Source organism: Alnus glutinosa, chromosome 4 (genome assembly GCF_958979055.1).
Source record: "Alnus glutinosa chromosome 4, dhAlnGlut1.1, whole genome shotgun sequence".
In the NCBI taxonomy this organism is placed as follows: Eukaryota; Viridiplantae; Streptophyta; class Magnoliopsida; order Fagales; family Betulaceae; genus Alnus; species Alnus glutinosa.
The window spans coordinates 7896139-7915973 of NC_084889.1; the positions used below are offsets into that span (position 1 = coordinate 7896139).

Genomic DNA, 19835 nt, shown 5'->3' on the forward strand with positions numbered 1-19835 from the left:
TTTTTTTTTTTATTTTTTCATATAAATTCTTTATATTTTATATCACATCAATCACTTATAACTATCACGAAAAAAAAAAAAAATTCACCTCAAATATATATGGGGGAAGAGGTTGCGAAACGGGGCCAAATATGGGTATGTTTCGCAACAACTTTTACTTTTCCCTACTTTATTTTCATATTTTTCAAAAACAATCAACATTAAAACATTATAACTTTTTCTACATTTTATATCACATTAATAATTTTTTTTTAAAACAAAAATAAAAAAAAAAAAAAAAAAAAAAAAAAAAAAAAGGAAACATCAGAATCTCAAAATGTTCTAATTCTCTACATCCGGAATAATTGATTTTTTTTTTTTTGAAAAAAAAAAAAAAAGAAAGTGCCACGTAGGCGGGAGAATCGGACGAAAGTGAGATTATAGTGAGCCGTAGAGCACTACTTCAACCCATAATAACTGTAAACAGTGAGATGGAATGGTGTCACCATCTTTGATATGAATGTATAAACCCACGCTCTTTCGACATGTCGTTTTCTCCATGCTGCGCAGATAATGGATGATTTAACAAGGCAAGAGGCAGAGGCACTGATCGATGCAGACTTGCAGTTACAGTTACGAGACAAAAACGGCCAGCCTCCCGGCGCTCTCTAGACCGCCAAAGCGACTGACACTTTTCTCAGTTGCCAAAAATTTACAGGCCTGCAGGAAGCAACAGATCAGAAACCGCGCGCGTGTCCCTATCGCGGCTTTCGTTCTCAAGAGCCCAACAAAAACAAGGCGGCCAGGCACGTGTGGTTCGCGGCGCAAGCTGCTCGTGGACGACTCTAAGACGACAATGGTGCTACTGCTATATATGGTGCTATAGGCTATTGAATTTGCAAAGAGGCAGGGATCATTAGGCCTGAATCTCTTATGTCACGTTATGTCACACGTACAGTAAATATCTACTATGCAATAGTTTCCATATATATATATATATATATATAAAAGTCGTTTATTTTAATTGAAAGATCCAAAATGTAACCGTGTATGAAAGAGAGAGATGGCTTGTACTACGTGCAAGTTAATGAATTGGATTTTTTTATTGTTCAAATGAATCGGAGAAGAGTCGGTCAAATGACAGTTTTGCTCCACTCTTTTAAGAAACTGATTCATCCCCAATTTATTTGATTTAGAGAGGTTCCGTTTCCACAAGTTAAGGAGTAACCAAACTAATCTTATGGCCAAATCACTCATTTAATGACTAAATTAAGGGTGGTTGAACAATCCCTTAGTCATTGGAGTGGTTCGATCGCCTCCAATGGTCATCTCTGTAATTTGCATGTCAGTGTTGGATTATGATTATTTCAAATTATTTATAGGATCCACCTGACCAGATAGGTAATTGAGCAGTCCAATTTTTATTTGAATTAGAGAAGTTCTGTTTCCACAAGTTAAGGAGTAACCAAACAAATCTTATGGCCAAATCACTCATTTAATGACTAAATTAAGGGTGGTTGAACCATCCCTTAGTCATTGGAGTGGTTCGATCGCCTCCAATGGTCATCTCTGTAATTTGCATGTCAGTGTTGGATTATGATCATTTCAAATTATTTATAGGATCCACCTGACCAGATAGGTAATTGAGCAGTCCAATTTTTATTTGAATTAGAGAAGTTCCGTTTCCACAAGTTAAGGAGTAACCAAACAAATCTTATGGCCAAATCACTCATTTAATGACTAAATTAAGGGTGGTTAAACCATCCCTTAGTCATTGGAGTGGTTCGATCGCCTCCAATGGTCATCTCTGTAATTTGCATGTCAGTGTTGGATTATGATCATTTCAAATTATTTATGGGATCCACCTGACCAGATAGGTAATTGGGCAGTCCAATTTTTATTTGAATTAGAGAAGTTCCGTTTCCACAAGTTAAGGAGTAACCAAACTAATCTTATGGCCAAATCACTCATTTAATGACTAAATTAAGGGTGGTTGAACCATCCCTTAGTCACTGGAGTGGTTCGATTGCCTCCAATGGTCATCTCTGTAATTTGCATGTCAGTGTTGGATTATGATCATTTCAAATTATTTATGGGACCCACCTGACCGGATAGGTAATTGGGCAGCCCAATTTTTATTTGGTCAAGTGGGTCCCCATAAGTGACATTTCATAATTAGCTACTTGAATTTTTTCAAATTCAAACAATAATTTGAGAAGATTATAATCCTCCAATATTGTGTCCAAATTAAATTTATTGTACTTCTTACAATAATCTAGGAATTGCATGACCTTTAATTAAATATTGTGAAATTATTGATTTGGGTAAACGCTCAAACGAAATATTTCACATTTTACATGAAATTTTCTATTTAATATAAGTTAAATATATTATTAATTTGAAACAAAATTTAGATGATTATGCTGATAATACGAGGCAATGCTTAATTGGCATTAAATGGATAATGAGTCAAGGCCTTCTTTGCAACAAAGTGCCTCAACGGGCGATTTGTTTTAAATTTCAAGTTTGCAACTTTTTTCGATAATTATATATATACAAATAGAATAATTTTAAATACTATATTACATCCTATATTTACTTTTTAAAAAACAAAAGTTGATTCGAAGATTGACAAGCATTCTTGTATCAGTCCAATAAGATGAGAATGAAATAAGAGTGTTGTTGTTATGAAAGTAGACACTACAAAAAAAAGGACATTTATGGACGGTTTTTTTCTAGACGGTTTCTAAAACTGTCTAGAAAATAAAATTTGTAGACGGTTTTTTTGAAACCGACTAGAAAAAATTTATTATGGACGGTTTGATTAAACCGTCTATAAAATTCCAGACGGTTTTAACTAAACCGTCTATAAATTTATAGGCGGTTTTTTTTAAAACCGTCGGTAAATTTTATTTCCAGACGGTTTAGTTAAAACCGTCTGAAATTTTATAGACGATTTTTATCAAACCGTCTGGAATTTCTTTTTTCCACAACACGTCATCAATCCGCGTGATACCTCTTATTTCACCGCGTCCGTCAGATTTATTTGCCAACCAAAATCACAACCAACGATCTCTTTCTCTCTCTGATCTCTCAGTCTTCTTCTTCCCCCAAAACTCTCTTCTCCCCAAATCTCTCTTCTCCCCAAATCTCTCTTCTCTCTCTTGTCTCTCTGATCCTTTTCACTAGGTGGCGATCTCGCCCAAATACGCGTCCACGGTCTTGGCGACTCTCTGCATCGCAGTGGAGCAGTGCTCTCCGAAATCACCGGCGTTAAATACGGCCACGCTCTTCTCCTTCTCCGCGAATCCCGAGATGATTCTCCTCACGCTCTCCAGGTCGAACAGCCTCTCTCCGTCATAGGTGAAAGAGAGCACCAGGAGGTCGTCGACGGTCACGTGCTCCAATATCGCTGAGATCCACTTCTCGAGCTCGTTCTTGCACTTGGTGTTCAAAGCCTGGAGGAATATCGCCGATCGGAGAAGGCAGCAGAGGAAGTTGATCGGGGTTTCCGGGCTGATTCGGCCGAAATTGGCACTGGGTCGTTGTGGGTTGGAGCTGATGGGTTGGTGATTGGGGTGGGTTTCGGTGATTGTTATGGGTTGAAGCTGATGGGTTTGCTTTTTTTTTTTTGATTGTTTGAGGTATATATTTTTGGTTGATTTGTGAAAGGGGGGTGGTTGGCTGTGGCTGTGGCTGTGGAAGAGAAACAGAGGAAGACGTCGATTAGCTAGCTTGTAACAGATTTGGTGCGGCTGAACGGGTCGATGGTGGTGACTGGAGCTGATCGATTTTCGGTGGATATTTCTGGACTCCAGTAGAAAACGTAGAAGCTAGCTTCGACCCTTTGACCGCTGGACAAAAATAATAATTAATTAAAAAAAAAAAAAAAAAAAAACAGGTTCTGGACGGTTTTGCCCAAAACCGTCCAGAATTTTTGTGGACGGTTCTGCCAAAAACCGTCCAGAATTGGTTCCTGACGGTTTGGGTCAAACCGTCTGTAATTGCGGACGGTTTGACCCAAACCGTCTAAAAATTTATTTAGCGACACTATATTCTAGACGGTTTTAAACCGTCCAGAAAAAACCGTCTGGAATTGATTCCAGACGGTTTTTTTTGCATTTCTAGACGGTTTAAAACCGTCCAGAATTTGCTTTTTTTTTTTTTGTAGTGAGAATTCTACAACGTCTAAATGACGTTGGCATGACTCACAAACGCGTATCCAATGTGTTAAGTGTCCCCTTTCCTAATGTGTCTTAGAGAGAGGATTAGGCATTCCCTCCCACTGCCGCTCTGATGCAGTACACGTGTTTTGACAATAGTGTCACACGTAAGGGGGCATGTTAAGTGTCCCCCTTTCCTAAGACGTCTTTTGAGAGCGTGTAAGACCTATGAACTTTTACATGGTATTAGAGCAGGTTCATTGGACTTTGTTGGGCGACTTCCCCTATTGGTCCACGTGTTTGGCCATAATGCTACACGTGAGGGGGCATGTCAAAGAGTCTTACATTGCCAAGAGATCTTTAACTTTTACACTTTATAACCATGAACATCCCTCCTATCTCAACGGGTTTTTTTAGAGTGAGTTAGGCCCATAGACTTTTACATGGTAAGACTTAGCCCAAAATTTAACAATTGGCGTTAGCCTATTATCTTTGATACTATGATGAAGTCCATTGAGCCTTACTCTTCTACAAAAAGCACCTTAATAAAATATGTTTGCTCAAGGCTTATAAAGCCCACAATCCAAATATACATTGGCAGTGTAGGACTTTTAACACGCCCCTTCACGTGTGGCACTATTGTCCAAATACCTGTACAACGGGAGGAAATGCCCAAAATTGTCCAAAGCCTTGAAGCTCTGATACCATTAAAAAAAAAAGAAAAAAAAAAAAAGACTTAGCCCCTAATCTAAGTGTCCATTTTTCCTAATGCGTCTTGTGAGAGTGTCAATGGGTTCATAGACATTTCACATGGTATCAGAGCCATAGGTTTTTTGCGATGATATGCCATTCCCTCCCGTTGTTGTCCACATGTTTGGCTATTAGTTGTCACACGTGAAGGGGCAAGTTAAAGTATCTCACATTGTTAAAATTTCATTTACCTTGGCACTTTATAAGCCATGTTATCCCTTCTTCTCTCAAGGTGTCTTAGAGAGAGGATTGTGCTTCCCTCCCACTGCTGCTCTGATGCAATACACGTGTTTGGACAATAATGCCACACGTGAGGGGGCGTGTTAAGTGTCCCCCTTTCCTAAGGCGTCTTAGAGAGAGGATTGGGCCTTCCCTCCCACTGCCTCCCTGATGCAATACACGTGTTTGAACAATAGTCCCATACGTGAGGGGGCGTGTTAAGTGTCCTCCTTTCCTAAGGCGTCTTTTGAGAGTGAATAAGGCCCATGAATTTTTATACAATTAAACTCTTCAAGTTATCTTTGTTGTAGCTTATCTTATAGTAGTTTTCGTTTAATTAAATAAGGATTGTTATAGTTATCCTTCTAAGTCAATAGTCTTTTAGTTATTTGTAGCATTATGGTGCGAAGTTATTTAGTAGTAGGTTTCTATTGTTCTATTTAGGAGTTATCTTCATATCTATGTTATCTCTTATAGACGTTTAGTTTTAGTAGATGTTTATCTCCACTTAGTCGAGTTATGATACAAGTTGTTTTTCGAGCTGTGGAACTCAACTATGTATAGGTTATGTTCTTCTATTTAAAGAGATGAAATTATTAATAAAGGGAAGCAGAATTGATCCCAAACTTAATGCTTAAAAATGTCTAGATTCCCTCAGAATCTAAAAGGTTTAGGTTCCCTTAGAATCTAAAAGGTCTAGGTTCCTAAAAGGTCTAGGTTCCTTCAAAATCTAAGGTCTAAGTTCCCTCAAAACCTATCAAGTTATCTTGTTGCGTGTTTACAAAATCAATCACATAACAATTTGATATCAGAGCTAAGTTCTCGCTTAATGGCAAATTTAAGAGTAGATGGGCTTGAGCAGCAATTTGTCTCATGGATATGTTAGAAGGCTTGATGAAGAAGATAAAAGAAAATAATGCCAAGTTGCACGGCCTTATCTTAAAGAAAGTGTTGGATGCACACATGAATGAAGTCCAATGCCCTCAGCATCCACAAAGTCACTCCAATCCATCTCGCCACCGCTGGAAAACCAAGCAAAAAAAACCCAAAGGCTTCAAACAGGACCGCTTGACACCAATGGAGCACCACTTGCCATGACCAAAACGGCACAGATCCAGCTATCCCAATTTGATTTGCTGTCACCTTGGGCTATTTATGGAAGGAACCGACGACTCCATCATCATGGGGCCACATTGATTGTGAAGCAACTCGGGTTACAGATCCATTCACCTAGTAACCACCGTGTAGTTATAATCCTTTAGGTAAGCGCCCGCCTAAGAAGCAAATGAAATGCAATTTTCAAACTTTGTCCTTAAGAACAATGACACTTTCAAAAAGGAAGGAATGTTATGAAAGTAGAATTCTCCAACGTGTAGATAACGTTAGCATGACTCACAAGCACGTATCCAATAAAACTTTTAAGTTATCTTTGTTGTAGCTTATCTTAGAGTAGTCATAGTTTAATTAAATAATGATAGTTATAGTTATCATTCTAAGTCAATAGTCTTTTAATTATTTGTAACACTATAGTGCAAAAGTCATTTAGTAGTAGGTTTTTATTGTTCTATATAGGAGTTATCTCCATATCTATGTTATCACTTATAGACATTTAGTTCCAGCGGATGTTTATCTCTACTTAGTCGAGTCATGATAGGAGTTGTTTTTTGAGTTGTAGAACTCAACTCTGCGATTCCTCCATTTAAAGAGATAAATTTATTAATAAAGGAAAGCAGAGTTAATCCCAAACATTGTGTTTGAAAATGTCTAGGTTCCTTCATAATCTAAAAGGTTTAGGTTCTCTTATAATTTAAGGTTTAGGTTCCCTCAGAACCTATCAAATTATCCCGTTGCGTGCTTGCAAAATCATTCAAGTAACAGTTGTATGTAAAATTACTAGTATAAATATGATAATGCATCTCTTAAAAGGTTGAAAAGTTCGACCCACCTCGCTCAATCCTAATGCCTACCCGTGGATGGCAATCTGTTACTGGCTAGTCTACCACAATGGTCGATTTTGAATTCTTCTTTTCCCTTCCGTTATGACCTAAATTCATATTTTCATAGAGCAATATTGCTCTAACCCACCTCCAAGCTCTTCCTCGCTCTTGAGAACCACTCCAACAGACTGTTTTGAGAAATGTGTTATCATCTCATGAGATTGTGACATATAACTTGATAACTAATTTTAGCGTGAAAAAAAATTGAAGTGTAGCATTCCTTTATTGTTTTAAGGAGTGGGTTTTGTTGCAAAGTAATGGTTCGACCATTAGAATCTAGAGACTCATTGCTCCTCCTCTACTAGTAATATATTAGGGTATCAAATAATGTTTTTTAAAAGATAAAATTTGAAACATTAAAGTTTATCCAAATGAAATATGAAGATATTGATATACTTGAGGAATGAGGAGACTTTGTAGGATGATAAATCTTGACCACTAGTAGTTTCAATATGTAGCTCAAAACCTTAATTTGAAGAACTGATACAAGTTACATCCATTACTCTTATTAAACGGGGAAAATGATTGAAAGTAACCAAGAATTGATCAAGTCAAATGGATGCTCATTTTAACCATTTTGTTGCCGATTGTTGCCTCTCTCTCTACTCAGCTACCTTCTCACCACCGTCAAGCTCCTGTCCCACCACCCCCCCTATTGTCATCCTTTTGGCCAGTACAAATGGTTCGACCATCCTGAAAGGCGAGTTGAAAGTGGTCGAACCACCTTCTTTGGTTTTGTGACTTTCAACCACCTTTTTACTGAAGGAGGTCGAATCACCCCTAACGGAAGAAAGGGATGGCCGAACCACCTAATTTGACAAAAATAAAGACCTCTCGCTTTGGTTAAATAAGAAGGCCAAACCACCCCCAATTGCACAAGGGAATGATTCGGTCACAACATGACAACGATGAGGGTGATGACAACGATGAGGGTGGTGGCAAGATAGGAGCTTGTTCGTGGTGGAAAGATGGCATATATATGAGCATAAGAAAAGGCTGGTTAAGCATAGAAGTGGCTGAAAATAAGATATATTTTTTTTCCTACTAATAAATGACATGATAAATTGTGATCATTCACTTTGAATTAATTGTCCACATCAAAGCTATTGCTAGGGTATTTATGCTCGGCCAATTAAAGGAAAAAGAAAAAGCCAACGGATTGGGAGCTCTAATTATAGAATCTTCCCATATCCTAGTTACAAAAAAGAGGAAAAAAAAAAAAAGTAGGTGTAAAACTAAAGTATTTATAAACAATTTAAACACAATATATATATATATATACATCAAAACGCTTTAAATAAATAAAAAAATAAAAAAATAACTCTTAGAATGCATTATGCCATTATCAAACAGAGTCGACGTCGTTTCCATCCATTTATACATCCCCCAACCGACCCTTCGCCCACTAAAACGTTTTTTTTTTTCCCTCTCTCTACTCTCTACTAGTCTAGTCCCCTCCTCAGTCCTCCACCTTGTCTCTCACCGAAACTTTCTTTTTCTGCAACAACAATAATTGAGAGCTTAAAATCCCTCCTCTGCCTCTCCATTTCTCTCACTTTCCGTTTCTCTCTCTCTCTGAACTTTTTTCTTTACCTTCTCTGTCTACTCACCCAGCCTACTTTGTACATTTCAGTAGTCACGAATACCAAGCCCTCTTGCTTTTGGCTTGATTAACTTTCTATTTCCCTCTGATGCATAACAAGAAAACAGAGCGTGTGTGAAGCAGGGCCTACTTTGTACTTCCCTTCCTTCTTTGGCTCTGGGAATTACTCTCAAACCCACCAACCCACCAACCATCCTCTGTTTTTACTCCTATTTTACGCCATCTTCCATATTCAAATCGTCTGCTTCTTTTACCCCGTGCTCATCACGTACTCTCACAGTTAATAGAGTAATTTAAGAAGGAAGTGGAAAAAAAAAGGTGGGTTCTTTTGCTCAATAGTCAATATTTTGGTTTCTCTTGCTCTTTTATATACAACTACTAGAAATGAAGATTAGATTGAAAAAAGAAAGAAAAAAAAGAAAGAAACCTTGGTTTCCGTTATATATGTTGGTAGTTTACGTGCCATTATAGCTTCAGTGAAGAAAGTACTTCAGGATTTCAATTTGTTTATAATTGCTTGACGGAGTTTTTAAGTTGGTTACTTGCCATTTTTGAAGGCTTCCCTCATGTTTGAACAAATAACCAAAAACTTGGGTTTCGTTTGGTTCACTGTTTGATTGAATCTTCTTGCAGAATACATGCCATTTTGGAGGTTTCTCCCTGAAACCATCACTAATTGAAACTAAAAAGGAAGAAAAACAAATGGCGGATAGAGACCCGGATTTCTATTCCCATAAATCCCCCTCATCTTCGCAGGTAACACTTGTGCTCTTGCAAGCTTTCTCTGTCTATTAACTTGTTATTTATATTATCTACAATTTAATGCAAACAGGTAGGAGAAGAGCTGAAAGAGCTATGGCTTATGGCCTTGCCGACCACAGCCACGAACTTCATGGCCTTTTTTCGATCAGCGGTTTCGGTCCTGTTCTTGGGACGTCTTGGTAGCCTAGAGCTCGCCGGAGGAGCCCTCTCCATCGGCTTCACGAACATCACCGGGTACTCTGTTCTCGTCGGCCTTGCCTCAGGGCTGGAACCGGTCTGCAGCCAAGCCTACGGTAGCAAGAACTGGGACCTTCTCTCGCTCTCCCTCCAGCGCATGATCTTCATACTCATGCTCGCCATCATACCCATCAGCCTCTTGTGGGTCAACATGGAAACCATCATGGTATCCATGGGGCAGGACAAGGACATCACCGCAATGGCCGCGACCTACTGTATCTACTCCCTGCCGGACCTGCTGACAAACACTTTGCTGCAGCCGCTGCGGGTTTTCCTAAGGTCACAGCGGGTGACCAAGCCAATGATGTACTGCTCCCTATTGGCGGTCACCTTCCACGTCCCCCTTAACATATTGTTGGTGGTGGTGATGGGGCTTGGGGTGCCGGGAGTGGCGATGGCGTCGGTGCTGACGAACCTGAACATGGTGATGCTGATGGTGGGGTACGTGTGGTGGGCCGGGCGGAACGGAGGGGAGATGAGATGGACGGCCGGGATCGACTTGAAAGAGGTGTGTTGGGGTGGGGTGGGTCCCTTGTTGCAACTGGCGGTACCGAGCTGTCTGGGTATATGCTTGGAGTGGTGGTGGTACGAGATTGTGACGGTGATGGCTGGGTACTTGCCGAATCCAACACTGGCTGTCGCCGCCACTGGGATTCTCATTCAGACCACTAGCATGATGTACACTGTCCCCATGGCCCTCGCTGGCTGCGTCTCTGCCAGAGTAACTTCTTCACCTTTAAACTTCCCCATAATTTACTGCTATTATTATTTTCTCTTTTTCTTTTTCTTTTTCTTTTTTCCCAATGGGTTGAACTTGAACCACGCCAGCTAGCTCGGTTCAGTCAGAACTCGGTCACATTGGTGGTGGGGGTTGTGCGTCCCATTTCGTGTCGGACATGGTCTACCTGTTGGGCAAGGTGCCCTGGTAACAGTGCCATGACCCGTCTTTTCAGGACTCCTTGGATACTGGGATTATTACGTTACAAGAAATTTATTTTTTTCAACAGTTTTTCTTCATAAATAACCCCCCATGCCCCTCCTTCATTGGGTTCAAATTCAGTGCCATTTAGGTCGAGTCGATCTCTTGACGGAAAATGCTTGACTTCTACACATATTTTACTCTATTCTTTTCATAAATTTAGTCACGTTTTATGAATTGCATGCGTAATTTGTCTTATCATGAACTTATAGATATAATAAGTGTCGTATGAATTGTTGTATGACCGTCTATACCTTAGCGGTAACAATTTAATGCTACTTTTTACGGCTATTTATCGCATCCATTTCATGAGGCGATGCGGTGGCGTGCTTTGAGCACATATAAGGACATGAGGGCATGGGTGGATCACACAAGTAATGTGAGTGGACAAAAGTGAAGTAGAGGGGCATGTAAGCATGCACTTTGTTGTCCAATGGGTGTGAGGAGACTATATATGTAACCAACAGATGTGAACCACCCGGGCTTTTTTCCCAATCCCAAAAAGTATATCCTTAGAAAAAGGTGGCTCCCAGAAATCTGGACCATAACTCATGATGAAAGTGCTTGTACATGCAGGTTGGGAATGATCTTGGAGCTGGTAAGCCATACAAAGCCAAGCTAGCAGCCATGGTTGCATTGGGATGCGCCTTTGTGATCGGCATCATCAACGTGACCTGGACTGTGATCCTTAGAGAAAGATGGGCTGGTCTCTTCACAAAAGATGAGCTTGTCATGGCATTGGTTGCCTCAGTCATGCCCATCATGGGGCTCTGCGAGCTCGGCAATTGCCCTCAAACCACTGGGTGCGGTGTCCTCCGCGGCACCGCACGGCCGGCCGTGGGCGCCCGTGTCAACTTGGGGTCGTTTTACTTTGTCGGCACGCCCGTGGCGGTCGGCCTAGCCTTCTGTCTGAAAGTTGGGTTCAGTGGGCTGTGGTTCGGCCTCCTCTCTGCTCAGATGGCTTGTGTTGTCTCAATCCTCTATGTTGTGGTGGCCCGTACGGATTGGGAGGCTGAAGCTTCCAAGGCCAAGAATCTTACTGGGTTAGAGATGATTAAATGCAATGGGGTTCATGTTGAAGAATGTGAGAAGGACGAAGAGAGAAAAAGGTTGTTGGTAAATGGAAATGGAAATCACAATAATAACGTGCATGATGTTTGCTAGAGAAAGCATGCAGATGATGTATGTATGGGAGATGTTCTTGGGTTTTGGGATGTGTTTTTTTTTCTTTTTTGTTGGTTAGTTGCTTTGTGGGTTTTCTGACTCAATACTTGGAATTTTGTGTGTAGGGTTGTGGGTTGCTTTTCAATTTTTGATGGGGGTTCTGTCATGGAACTGTTTTGTTAGCTGATTGTGTCACTCCCCATGCAAGTGTTACATATTTTAAAGAAAGAATGGCCTACATTGTTCTCATCCCTTTGTTTTTTGTGATGCTAGTGGAAAGATTGTAGGGAAAACACCAAAGTTTAGCCGGTTTGGTGTTTTCTAGTTGTGTACATTTGTGTGGGAACTCCGAGCTATTTCAAATCTAAAGCAAATTTGGCTTACTTCTAGTTTGAAATATAAATTATTGGACATCTCTTATAAAGAAAAATACTCAGGAATTCGATATGAATCTACTACGAAATTAACAGACTAAGGTTAAAGAAGATTGACCTATATGTTTTATACCCATATATATCTCGACACGATTGAAACTCAACATATGAATACGAATTGCCACTCTTAAAGTTCGGGCATTAGCTAGGGTGTTGATCTATTTTCAACTGCAAATGCGTGTGGTGCACATCATTTGACTTTCTTCTCACTAATTTTGTGTAAACTATTGTGGCCTAACTTGTCAAGTCTAGCTGCAAATGGGAGAAAAAGGGTTTGTTACGTCAACAATTTCTGTTCACATAATATGGGTGAAAGAGAGATCGAAAGGATAGCATGTGAATATTTTCAGGACATCAAAGCATAAAATTGATGCAATTGATGCTTTATGAACCGAAATTGGAATATGACACATAAATTAGGGACAAAAATGATGATATGACATATTTTTAATGAAAAAGATAATAAAAATTTGGGAAAACTTCACCTAATTTTTCTGAACTTTCGTTACTTTTGTAATTACTCTTCAAAGTTCAAAAACTCTCAATAGTGCATCAAACTTTTATTTTTTAAAAAATTCAATCTACTCCATTGGAATTTTCTGTTAAATACAAACGAAAGGTGTTGAAATTCCTAAAATACCATTGTTTTTAAAAAATCAATGGTAATTTAAGGTAATTTTGTAATATTATAAAGTTTACAGGGGTATTATGATCATTTTACTTTTTGACCTTCTGATTTAACCCAAAACCCTAACAAAAACCCTAACAGAAGGGGTGAGATTGCAAAAAATTAAAATTTCGATACATTATATTGAGAGTTTTTGAACTTTGAGAGAGGGGGAGGGGGTGAGTAATTGTGAAACTGTTGAAAGTTTAAGAGGGTTAAGTAGAGTTTTCTCTAAAAATTTCGTATGATTATATCAATGCAGGTCATGCACATATAGAGCAAGTGTTTGCAATGCAGCGGGTAAACCCTTTCAAACATTGATTAGGATTTTTTCCATTGTGTATATGTTGTAAGAGAAAGGGAGAGGATTTATTTTATGACTTAGGTTAGATTTTACAGATTTAATAGTGTATATATTATCTCGTCATTTAAATGATATAGCACAGTGTAACATTGTTAAAGACAACAAAACAAAATCTAAACCATTGATGAGAAAAAACACTTTATATCTATATTGGGGAGCCACTTCTCTCTGGCGAATCTTCTCCTCTAGGACAGCGACCAAGGTTTTGAGTGGGTTTCGTAGGCTTCCCTCCTCCCCAGTTGTTTTGTTCTTAAGATTTTGTCTTTAAGTATTCTCCCAGCCTTTAGGGCTGTGGAAGTTTTTGTTCCTCCTGGACTAGATTCGGTGGAGGTTGTGTCTCCGAGCCTTTGGGCTATGGAGTTGGGCTTTTGTGTTTTCTTGGTTTTCTCTGGCAGGAAGGCAACACAAGTTGTCCTCTGGGAGTTTCGGTGCCCGGCGATCTCTGGCCGTTTATTAAATCTGTCCATGGGCATCTGTGAAGCCAGATCTATGATCATCCACCGATCCTCTCTCGATACGCGCCTTGCCGTAGTGTTCGCCGTCATCCTTCGGTGCTCTCGCTTCAAATTACGGCCTTGTCAGAGTTTTGATGTCCCGCGCGTGGCCAGCACACGCCAATGAGTCTTATATCCTTGGCCGACACGTGAGGGCCATGCCCTATCTCCCAAGCCTTGGTGGCTGGGGCCTAATGGTCCACGAAGGTCGCTTGCTGCAGAGGAGTCTCCGGGAACACACGCCGTCTTTGGCGATGGAAACCACTTTCCGACGGTGGCTTTGCGTGTGGTTCCTGTTGTGTTATGTTTCTATTTTGTTGTTTGGTTTTTTAGAAAGTTTGACGGTGATTTTCATGTATTACTGGACTGTTTATGGCTTGTTAGCTCAGATCAGCCATCTTTTATTTGTTAGAGGAGCGTTATTGTCAAAGAGTGGCTTCAGTGTCAATCCCTGTAATATTTGTGAATTTGTTGGCAGCACCCAAGTCAATTTTCTTGCTTAGTGTGTAGGGTATCATTGTATCTCTATTCACTGTATTTGCCTTCGGACATTTCATATTAATATATAGTAGCTCCAGGTTACCTTGTTCAAAAAAAAAAATAATCTAAGCCATGAATGGAGAGAATCCTATTCCAAACAGACACATGATGGAATTCTAATTTACAACTCAACTGCTTTGGTAATTTGTAAGGCTGTCAATTTTTTACATATATCGCGAACTTGACACAAACACAACACAAAATTAGCAAGTTAGGGTTGATGAGTCTAACTTATTTAATCAAATGGGTTGGATTATGGTTAACTTAAATAATCTTATACACATGCATCGACACGATGTGAACCAAACACACAACATTTAGGGCTGTTAATTTTTGACACAACTCGCGAACCCGACATGAACCCAACACGAAAGTAGCGGGTTAGAGTTGAAGGGTCTGACCAATATATTTAATTAAATGAGTCGAGTTTCTTCGTCAGACTTACCGAGAGAGAGAGAGAGTCTTCCGTGATTTTTCAGTCTGGCCGGAGGAGGGAGGCTTTGGCCTCTCTCCTCCCGGCTGTGCTTTTGCTTCTCTCTCAGCCTCTTGAGCTGTAGAGATTTTGTTCCCCCTGGTTTGAACCGGTGGTGGCTGGTTTTCCCCTAGCTCTCTTGGGCTATGGTGGCTTGTGTTTGTTTAGGTTTTGTTGTTTTTTTTCTTCTGGTGTTTTGGCAGTGAGATCCATTTCAAGAAGTCCGGTTTGGAGAGTGGCCAGACTCCGGTGTCGTCGACAGAGTGCTTTGGTCGGTTTTTAAGTTTGTTTCTCTCGGTTTTCGAAGCCAGATCTACGCACATCAGTCGACTTCTACTAGACACGCGCCACCCAACTGTGTTCCCCGTCATATTCCGCCCTTACTGCCGGGAGCTTCGGCCGCGTGGTCCACTGGAGATCGGCGCGTGGTCCTCACGCGCCAGAGAGTTTTTACGCTCTGACTGCGCGTGAAGGCCACGCTCCGTCATTTTAAGCCGTGCTTGTCGGCGTCGAGGGTATACGACGTCGGATCTGCTGCTGGGTGCTTCCGGTGTCGACGCGTGTGCTACACGTGTCGCCGCTCGGGCGGAGTGTTGGCCATTTCTCCACTGCCGGCGTCCTGCTTTGGGTGTTTCTGCTGTTGTGTTGTGCATTCTTTTGTTTCTCCAGAACAGTTTGTCTTTGTATTGCTTAAATTTTACTAGAATTTTAGTGGCTAAATGCTAGATAGGCCCTCTTTTATTTTGAGAGTGTGCATTAATGTAAAGAGAGGCCCCAATGTAATTCTTGTAAGGTTTAAGTTTCTGCTAAGGTAGCTGTTTCTTAAGTCAGATCCTTCTGGCTTAAAGTTGTTGGGATCTTGTACCTCCTTCTTATGATGTAAGCCTTTGGGTTTTTTTATCAATATATTGAGTAGCACATGCTACTTTGTTCAAAAAAAAAAAAAATAAAAAATGAGTCGAGTTATGATTGACCTATATAATCTTATACCTATGCCTCGACATAACCCAAACTCACCACGCAAACACGTTGCATGTTAGTCCGACGTTCAATTGGATTATTAAAGAATAACTATGGGGTTAAATATGGTCAAATATTTTTTTTTTTGGGGGGGTGGGGGAGGCATAATTTTTTTTGAGAGGGTCATTTCAGACAAAAAATAAAAATAAAAAAAAAAATGTTGAGGATATGTATGAAAATCAGGCTTTTCAGGACGTCCCTATTTAGATGGGGGTGATATTGAATGGTGATAGATAATTCTCCACTGAATGCCATTGCCACCAAACCCCGTGAATTAAAAGGGAATTGAAACATCTTTTCACACTGGTGCCTGAAATTGCATTTGATTATGATTCATGAAAATGTTTCAATCTCATTTTTCACACACATTAAAAAGATGGCAAAGCATGTACGTTAATCCGGCATGTTAATTTGGTAAACTTTTTTAGAATTTTTTTTTTTCTTTTCAAACAGTAAAAAATATTTTTCCAGATAATAGTTAGTTACCATCACGGCGGAACTACATATAGACCAATCAGGGACGGGGCGGGAACTACATATAGACCAAGGGGGGTAATATGGCCTCCTTCGGTTTTCAGTTTTTTTTATTAAGTTATATATATATATATGTGTGTGTACTTTTTAGCTTAAAAATTAAGCTAGACCCTTATCAAAATTAAATCTAACTTATCATTCATATTTTGGCCCATTCAAATAAAAAATCATAATTTCATCTCTGATTACCAAACAATTTTTAGATGTGGTCATGGCCATTAACACAGTTTTCAAAACAAACCCCAAAAAATATTTTAGAAAACTTCACACACTTTTTTATAGGAGTATTTTGAAAACATATTTTTATTTATTTAGGTGTAGAAGTTGATTTGTTACTTATAAAAAAAATGAAATTAAAAGAATTAAAGAGAGAGAGAGATAAAGAGGTGGCCACGTGACCGACCTTAACGGAAAAGGGGTGATAGCGCATGCAATCACCTTCAACAAAATATATGGGGTGGACACGCAACCTATTCTCAACATGGTAGAAAGAGTAGTCACTAAAGCAACCTCAACAAAAGATAAGGGTGACCACGCAATTACCCTAAATGGAAAAAATGGGTAGTTGCGCCACCACCCTCGACATGACAGGAGCAAGGACAAAGGGAAGGGGGGGCTAGCAGGAGCCATGGCCCCCTCCAATTTCCTAAAAAAAAAAAATTATAAGATGGGAAAAACAAAAATTTTTAAAAAATTAAAAAATATAAGGTAAAAAATAAAAATTTAGCTTATTGGCCCCTAGCAAAAAAATTTTTTTTTGCCACCGGCCCCTGCCCATAAGAACTTCTGATTCCGTCCCTAAACAGGAGTGATCACGTGATCGACCACCCTCAATGAAAGATTGGGTCCCTCAACAAAAGAAAGGGGGTGGTCCTGCAATCACCCAAACAGGACAGAAGGAGTGGCTACATGGGTCTACATGAATTCCACATATTTAATGGTTATTTTGCAAAAGGGAAGATGGGAGGTAGGTCTCTTTCATATTTTAAACAAGTATAATGTGAAGAGAAAAAAACATATTTGCAAAGAAACCATTAAATAATTTAAAAAAAATTAAAGAAAGCTACCTTATTTTGGATTTTGAAAAGGGCCAAAACATAGAAAGCAAAGAGTTTAACTCAGACAATTACGGTATTATTAAATATTAATATCTTTTTTTTTTTAATTGGTATTATTAATATCTTGTAATCTAATGATACGTTTCCCTATATTTATATTTTATAGAAGTGAATGCTTGAAATTATATGGCCGGCCACAACGGAATACATTACACAAAATTTATGACGTAAAAGATTCTTCTTTCAACTTGTAATTAAAGAAAACAATAATGATATAGCTCTCTCTTTCTGCTGAAGAGAGAGAAAGTTGAGACCTTTCTAGAGAGCGAGGGATAAGAGTGTTGCTTGTCTTCCGGGGTGGGAGGCCTCTCGCCTCCTCCTCCTAGCCTTGTTTTTTTGGTTTTTTGGTTCCCTTGGTCGTTAGGGCCAGGGTTTTGTTCACCCTGGGTCGTTTTCCCAGTGGTGGATGTTTGTCTCCGAGCCTTTAGGGCTGTCAGAGTGTTTTCCTCCCAGTGTAGCACTGGTGGAGGTCGTTTGTTGGCAAGCAGAGGCTTTTGGTTGCTGGTTCAAGGAGATAGATGGGTGTTGGAGAATGGTCAGTAGAGATGCCGTTCAAAGCTAGATCTATTAACTTCGGTTGGCCCTTTTTTGACAAGACTCTTCCTGAGGCGGTCTTCGGCTTTCTCCTGTCTTGACGGTCACTCGGCGGGACCGCGTTGAGCTCTCGTGGTCGACACGTGATCAGCACACGTCGGGGGTCTTCATTCCGGACCTCGCGCGTGCGGGTTACGGCCTCTTTTTTCGGCTTCGCAAGGTGCCGATTTGGACCTCTGAAGGTCGTCTGTTGATGGGGGGCTCCCGGAGAAGCTGGTGTTCTGTACGAGCTGGTTTTTCAGGCTGTCTGTTTCCTGGCTTGTTTCCTTGAGTTTCTGGTTGTTGTGGTTGTAAATTCTTCTCTTGATTCACAGTCTACCAGTTTCCGGTAGCTGCTTTAAGCTAGGATTTCCCCTGGCTTTGTGGTTAGAGGTTCTTTACCTATAGCCGCTTCTCTCAACATTTGGCCTTGGTTTCTCTTCGCCTTCGGGCGGCCGTAATTGTCTTCTTTTCTGTGTATTTGTTCTGTTCTTTGTAACTATTTGGATGTTTTCCGGGCGCTTGTTCCGGCAATGAAGAAGGCTTTTACGTTCAAAAAAAAAAAAAAAAAAAAGAAAAAGAAAGAAAAAAGAAAACAATAATGACATTACTACTGCTAAAGCCTAAAGGAAGTAATACGGCTTTTATTATACAATAAGTAAATTCGACACGAACTTAATAAAAAATTAGTGAGTTAGAATGTTGTGTAATTGAGTTTCAGTCAATTTATGTCGACCCGAATTAACCCGTTTAATAAATGGGTTAACTCGCTTAATCCAAGAGTGATTTGCATAACTCATATAAATTAAATAAGATTTTTTTAACAATTAAAAATAAAAGGCTACAAATTCATTTTTAAAATTCATATAAAGTAAAATTCCCCTCTCTTTTTTTGGCATTTAAATTCATATACAGGTTTAAACGGGTAAAATGGATTATGTTTGGGTCAACCTAACACGACCTATTTATTAAGTGAGTTATGTAGGTCGGGTCGGCTCAACCTAACACGACCTATTTATTAAATAGGCCAGTTATACGGCCGTGTCTTATTATCCGCTAATTTAAATGGGTTGTGTTCAAATTGACCCGTGAGTCAATACGACACACAAACATGAATTGTGGGCCCTAATAACATTGATATATAATCAATTGTAACATATAAATATACAATCCATTTTCAAATAGATCTATGATGAAGGGTTAAGTTTCACCCGTCTCCCTTTTTTTTCTTTTTTCGAGCAAGAGAAAATATATTCTTTTTTTAAGAGTTGAGAGAGTTGGGGACAAGATTAAACTAGAGTAGCAATCCGTATTTGTACGTCGGAGTGGTGTCAAGACATAGTATAAGATTTAATTAAACGGATCCATTTAATTTTGTGTTGGACTTAGGTCGTGTCGATGCATATGCATAAAATTATATAAGTCAACCCTAATCCAATCCATTTAATTAAATACAAGTCAAACCCATCGACATAATTTCGTGTGAGTCGTGTAAGAAAGTGTCGGTCCTAAAACCATTCTGGTATGGTTGGGATTGAAGGTAGGCTCTTAGCTTTTGAAAAACTGGAATAGGGGATGGGAATGATGAACATTAAAGCAACTTTGCGCAAAACCTTAGATTATACATGTGAGTCACTGCCAAATTATTCTCTTTTTTCGACTTTCACCAACATATTCTCCATGATGACCAACGTCCCATCTTGGAGGATGAAAGATTCATCAGCATCTCAGAAATAATAAAAAAATAATAAAAAAAAGAGAAAATT

General features: G+C 39.5%; 1 protein-coding gene across 1 annotated transcript; it reads left to right on the forward strand.

Annotated features, from left to right (window-relative positions):
• Positions 1-8521: 8521 nt before the first annotated feature.
• On the forward strand, positions 8522-12104 carry LOC133866867 (protein DETOXIFICATION 54). The gene is made up of 4 exons (XM_062303523.1): positions 8522-9029; positions 9345-9467; positions 9544-10431; positions 11266-12104. The coding sequence occupies exons 2-4, from the start codon at positions 9414-9416 to the stop codon at positions 11851-11853; spliced, it is 1530 nt and encodes a 509-aa protein (XP_062159507.1). The 5' UTR covers positions 8522-9029; positions 9345-9413; the 3' UTR covers positions 11854-12104.
• Positions 12105-19835: the final 7731 nt, after the last annotated feature.